Source organism: Egretta garzetta, unplaced genomic scaffold, assembly GCF_000687185.1.
Source record: "Egretta garzetta isolate BGI_Z169 unplaced genomic scaffold, ASM68718v1 scaffold393, whole genome shotgun sequence".
NCBI lineage: Eukaryota > Metazoa > Chordata > Aves > Pelecaniformes > Ardeidae > Egretta > Egretta garzetta.
The window spans coordinates 107,387-114,011 of record NW_009259238.1 but is presented as its reverse complement, the minus strand read 5'-3'; the positions used below and the strand labels follow the sequence as shown (position 1 = coordinate 114,011).

The window sequence follows — 6,625 nt, the reverse complement described above, 5'->3', positions numbered from 1 at the left end:
CCCTCTCAGCAGAGCTGCTTTCCAGCAGGTCAGCTCCCAGCCTGTACTGGTGCATGGGGTTTGACCTCCCCAGGTGCAGCACTCGACACTTGCCCTTGTTGAACTTCATCAGGTTCCTCTCAGCCCAACTCTCCAGTCTGTCCAGGTCCCGCTGAATGGCAGTGCAGCCTTCCAGTGTATCAGCCACTCCTCCCAGTTTTGTGTCATCAACGAACTTGCTGATGGTACACTCCGTCCCCTCGTCCAGGTCATTGATGAACAAGTTGAACAAGACTGGGCAGAGTACCGAGCCCTGGGGAACTCCACTAGCTACCGGCATCCAACTGGACTCTGCCCCGCTGATCAGAACCCTCTGAGCCCTGCCATTCAGCCAGTTCCCAATCCACCTCACTGTCCACTCATCCAACCCATACTTCTTGAGCTTCCCTATGAGGGTGTTATGGGAAACAGTGTCAAAAGCCTTGCTGAAGTCAAGGTAGACAACATCCACCGCTCTCCCCTCATCTACCCAGCCGGTCATGCCATCATAGAAGGCTATCAGATTGGTCAGGCATGATTTCCCCTTGGTGAATCCGTGCTCCCTGCTCCTATGAATCAGGCAACTACACAGATGCTCAAAAAAACCCCTTCTCTAGTTACATTGCAAATTTATGTTATTGTGCTAGTATATTTGATCAGAAGCAGCTTTAAAATGAATTATCTAAAAAATTGTTGAAGTACACGTGCACAATCAAAACTCTTAACTTACAGCAATGTAATACTGTTAAAGTACTACACCACTATAGATGACATTAAAGTTCAGGTGCAATGCAAACTGCACTATATCCCCAGTTCAAAAGCAGGAAGATGTACTTGACACTGTAAATATTACTATTTCAACCATAACATTAATAAAAATACTTTTAATAAAAAAAAACTTTTTTTCACAAGATCTTGGAAAATATTACCATAATGAATTAAATCTCTCAGCATTCCTCTGGGAGACCGTAAGTCTTACGCTTACACACAAAATCAATAGAGAAACATAGAGAAAGCTAGTAATCCCAACAGTAAAATTCAGTGGCAGAACTGAGCATATTTAGCAAGACCTAGGTGATGGATTTGTACACAATGCTCCATAAAATAACGTCCATACAAAGATCATGCACTGTTATTACCTTGAATTGGTTTTGCATGTTCTTGTATTTCACAGCGAGCTGTTCCTGTTGCCACATCCCATACAATTATTTTTCCAGTAACATCAGCAGAAGCTAAACGTAAAGAATATGGAGAGCCAATATTGTGATGGTAATTTTCTTTAGCCCACTTAACCTGAAGATACAGATGAAAACTGGTCAAAGGAGGCAAACACATATAAGAAAGACACCATATTTTATATTTTTCAGATGGATAAACAAGTACTAAACAAAAAAAAGCACAGTAATGTTAATAGCATCTCTGTAAGCATATCTTTAAGCTACCATCAGTTGTGCAAATTTAAGGTATGTTGCAACTCTGCTGCATGACTGCATGGCTGGTATTTTCAAATTACATAAATCCTTGTTCCTGAAGGTAACTACAATAGTACATAAATATATGCCATGTATATAAAAAGTTTACTCAAATATTTAGAAGAAACTAAATGGCAATGTTTAAGGCTCTGTGGGCATCTACAAACCTACACCCACTGATTTCCAAACAAAGGAGTCGAAAATTTACCATCCAACTTTTATACACATACTAAAACATGTTATTTTTCTAATCTGTCAAACATAAATATATTATGATACTGAGGAGGAAGGAAGGTTAGTCTTTCACCTCTGTGTTGTCTCATGTCAAGATATTGCTGACATTTGCAATCTTTTTGGTCCTTTTCAGCATGTTGCCACCATTCATTTCCACATACCACTTTCTGGTTTAGGATTTCAAGCTACACAGGCTCGCAAATTGGCAATACTTATGAAAACTATGTGTCTTGAAATTTGAAACATTCTGTCTACAAGTCTTCCAAGATTATAAGGAGATAACACTGACTCTTTCCTTATCTATTTAATGTGGACTTGTTTTGTTAGCTGCTTTAAAGGTGAACTTCTGTCCCAAAGAGAAACTGAAGACACTAACAGAATAAAGAAATCTCAATGCCAAGCTAATGGGAGTTTACCTACTACAAAAATGACACTGTAGCTCACTAGTTGTGTGCTGTCACAGTACCTGACAGAGAAAGGGTAAGGCCAAACACAGCATTTTTTGCAGATATTTAAAGCATGACATTAAAAAAATAGAAATAGAATTTATCATTAGGCACCACTAACTTTGCAACATGAATTAGATTTGTAACAGCATTCAGAAGACTGTAGCCACCTTTGTGCCACCCCTCTCAGAGATGTGACAAGGATGAATCTCAAAAGCCTAGCTGAATAAATTAAACAAACATTACACAGCAAGCAATCTTCAAAAAGCTCTAGCTATAAGCCCAAAGCGTGTTTTTACCAGAATAACAAAAAAATTCTTGAGAGACTGTCCTCTACCTGCAAATTTCAGTGTTACAATTCCTGCTTCCCTGCTGTTCAAAAAAAATTACCCATGAGGATACCTGCATATAGCTATGTGGCTGTTAAAAAAAGTAATTACAGAAACCTGCAAAGCTGTTTCTTCCTCAGTTAAAAATGTACTACTCTGAAGCAAATTCCAAGTCTGGAAAGCATTATTTCCCAAGGGAGGAACTGTCACCAAGTTATGAACAACAAAAAGGACACCTTTATACGATCAGTCTCAACCAAAAAAAAACCAGGTATTATCCACTCCATACAAAGTTATCAGTCCCTCACAAATACCATATGAACACGTGGACAGCTAGTATGGATCAATTTTCAGTGAAATCATTGCCTGCTCCAGACACAGTATGACAGCCAAAGGCCAGGAAGTATTTAAAGAAAAATATTTAAATGGACTACAAAAGGATTATGAAACAGTCACTTTTCTCTTTGCTTTTTTATTGCAGATAGTAGTGTGTTTTGAAATTTTTCAAAGCTGAAAGCATGGGTTTTGGGAGAGAAGATCCCCTGTAGACTGAGTTTGCTGGTGTGAACCTCTACTACAAAGAGTTTAAGTCAGACATAGAAAGCAGGCTTCTTACAGACCCCCTCCAGCTTATTTATGCTTTTAGCTTTTACAAACAAAAAAATAAGTCAGTTAGGAATTGAAGAAAATTTCTTACAAATGCATATAAAGGTATCTACAATGATCATGGCCTCATAATAATTTTTCATCTAATGATTACTTCTTAAAGCAGAATAGAATTTCTCTTTATTCTTCCGCCTCATCAGTTAATAATTTTTTTACAGCCTATTTCTGTTAATACAGTGGTTCTGAAAAATTATCTATAAATTATGTAAAAACTGTTTGGACTTCAGCATTTGGTTTCCTATGGAAATAATGTTACTTCTCAAAGCTAGTGAATGTAACTGAAGCAGATTAAAATGCTATCATTACATGGATCAAAAACCAATTTTGCTAAAATTATTACCCAAGCTAAGTGGAAATTTTAAAGCAGAGTCATCGTTATAGCTGCTACCTCCATACCACTTATATTTTCTATTTTTTACACAATTACAAACATTGGAATTGATTTGTTCATTTTAAAGGGTAGCCTGAAGACAACCAAGGCTAAGGGTATGCTTACCCAAACAAGCTGCCAAAAGCCAAGCAAAGGTATTGATTTCACAGAGTGCCACTGAGTCCGTGGCTGCTGTTGTGTCTGAGACAACTAAGAAATAACTTCTCCTCAAGAGTCACATAAGTTGCCTCAAGTTTGTCACCAGAAATATTATTCATATCAGCGGCACAAGCTCTAACTGTCAGTAATGTTTGGGGGCAACCCTGGCAATCTCAAAAGTCATTGAAAGATTTGGGCACGTATACAAACATGCTGGAAGAAATCAGGTTTTGGTCCTTGGTGACATTTTAGCATTATTTTTAAAACACATCACAGCACACAAGTCTCAAAAAATTTTGAAACCTAACCCTTTTACCATCCTTTTTGCCAGTCAGGCTCAAAATTCTCTCTAATCAAGCAAAATTAATTCCTAAATCTTACGACCATTTTTAAAAAGCTACAATGTCATTATCTGTATGGCTCTTGGCCAAGATCTTGTATGGATCCGTATCAGTTTAGCCCTAGCCAGTATTTTCAACAAGGATTTGAACAGTTTATTTATTATAATAAAGCACACTTAATTGGACTCTCTAGCACAGAAATAAATTATACTATATAAAGAATCAGAAACACCACCACCTGCATAAATACTGAATATACTGACATTTCAAAACCACTCACCAAAAAATTGAAGCTCTTTAGCATGCAGAAAGATAGCATCAGAACACGATGACTCAGAATTCAGTAAGTTATCAAACCCGAAGACAAAATAATTGTGTTTAATTTTAAAATACCAGAGTGGCCATATCTGATATAGTATGAGTGTATCTATATGAAGATGGTCTACTTAAAGAAAATTACACATGGGAAAAAATAGCAATTTACAGCAGGCATGTTCAAACTTTTTATTATAAAAAACCACCAAAATCCTCCCCCATCTAAAAATCTGATTTTCTTCATGACTTACTGACTGCCTTCTAATATAGCATTTGAGCTACAGACTATCAAACATTACATCTGCCAGCCAAACATTCCTCTAAACCTGACTGTCATTCCCCACAGTCAAAGAAATGATGTGTCAAAGAAATACATCCTGTTCCACACTTGACCCAAAGTCAAACTCACTGCAATTTCAAGTCAAAGACCTTCAAAGGAAAGCACAGGTACCCTACACTTAAGCTTAAATTTTAGCCATTTCTTATTGCTAAAATAAATGTTTGGGTTTTTTCTGCTATTGTTCCTTTTCTATAGGTAAGAGCAGAAGTAAAAACTTAAATGTAAAAACGTAAAAGTAACTTCCTAGTCAAATGGTGCACTGGTTACCTCCACAACAGGGATGATTAGCAAGGGCATCAACTAAGACATGCATCTGATATTTTGTAATGTTCATTTGAAATTCTGTCACGTTAAGAGCTTTCTTAGAAATGTTTCTATCTGTGTGTTCTATAACACTACCAAATGTTTCTACATATTCTATACCTTCTATATATTCTATACCTCCCATAAAGGTATACCATCAACCTCAGGTCAAATTTCAGCATGTATGGTTTGATTTAGCTGTAAGAGAGAACATGTAAAATATAGGTATTTTACAATAGATTTTATGTGAAAATCAAGTGCAATATAATGTCAAGTATTCAGTCATTTAGAAAAATAATATATACACCAGAATCAAGAAATATACCTTAAAACATGTATGTCTCACCTTGACAACACTAGCTTTGTGTCTTTCCAAAACCTGTAAAGTCTGAGCAGTATTGGTATCAACTATCAGCACAAGAGAATGACATCCATATGCAATCAAACCTTGCCAGCCCCTAGAAAAGCATATATCACCATCAAAAAAGATCAAAAAAGAACAAAAAGCACATCAAGAATGAGGCTTTTTTTTTTGAGTGCATGTGACTAGACATAAACACGAAACAGTAAAAGTCTTTAATAACATAAAACTCAAAAGCATTATAAAATGCCATTGCTACACTGTCTGCTGACCCATTTGCTGATGGAACCTTAAGCCACTGCAAAGCGCCTCTTTGTGTCCATCTATAAAAGCCCTCTTCTGTAAATTTAAGACATCACATAGGAATTCACAAACAGTATTCCTAAATTTTACACATAAGCATGCAGGTAAGCAACGTATTTGCAATTATATAATTAATTGCATCTCTTTTTTTCCTTTTCCTTTTTTGGAGACAGAAAAGGAGCATGTGAACAATGATTACAGCAATGGTGAAAATCCACTGAGGCCTGTCTGACTTCAGGAAGGGTTACTGCAGCCACCAATGACAACTATGAAGTTATGAGCACCAAGCAAGTGGGAACAGTCAAAGGAGAAAATAAAAGTTTCAGACTAAGACTTCAATGTTCACTGCTTTGCAAGCTGACAAATGTAAAGGCCACAGTTTTCAAAACTTACTTAGTTCAGCTACTTCATTTCATTTTCTCTCCCTAAGATTCAGCAGTACTACATTAATGCTTTTCAGCACAGCTTGGGTAGTCTCTGCTCAGAAAAACGTGTACGAAACCCAATATATGTACTGGCTTTGTACAACAGCTCTCAAAAAAAACAACAGAAACAGAAACCAGAAGAAGCTGCTCTCATCTCTACAGTTTGTTGCACCAAACAGACCTCTGCCCAGAGAAGCACAGGTCATTGCCAGAAGGGACTGGCCCATGCTTTTCTACGACCATGGCTTTGCTCTCGCTCGAGAGCTGGACAGCAGCAACTCCACAGGGCCCCCTGCCGGCTGGGAAAGGGGAGAGGACGGGGACGTCCTCGCAGTGCCTAGCAGGAGGATGCGGCTTGCCTTGGACACAACAGCACAGCATGCCCATTCCCAACGGGCAAAAGTAAGGACCCGAGTATTCGCCCCCGCCGTGGCCCAGGCGGCTGTTAGCGATTCCCTCGCAGAAGGGCACAACCAGCTCCCCAAAGGGATGGCTACCACCGCTTTAGGCGCTCCCGACAGCTGCCGGCGCTGGCTGAGCCCC

At 38.3% G+C, this 6,625-nt stretch overlaps 1 protein-coding gene across 1 annotated transcript in view; it reads right to left on the bottom strand.

Moving 5' to 3' along the window:
* WDR11 (WD repeat domain 11) overlaps positions 1 to 6,469 on the bottom strand; it is a 46,480-nt gene extending 40,011 nt beyond the window's left edge. The window contains exons 1-3 of the mRNA XM_009635951.2: positions 6,264 to 6,469; positions 5,340 to 5,451; positions 1,158 to 1,311 (exon numbers count right to left, since the gene is read on the bottom strand). Coding sequence (XP_009634246.1) covers positions 1,158 to 1,311; positions 5,340 to 5,451; positions 6,264 to 6,469 — 472 coding nt within the window. The remainder of the gene's footprint in view (positions 1 to 1,157; positions 1,312 to 5,339; positions 5,452 to 6,263) is intronic.
* Positions 6,470 to 6,625: the final 156 nt, after the last annotated feature.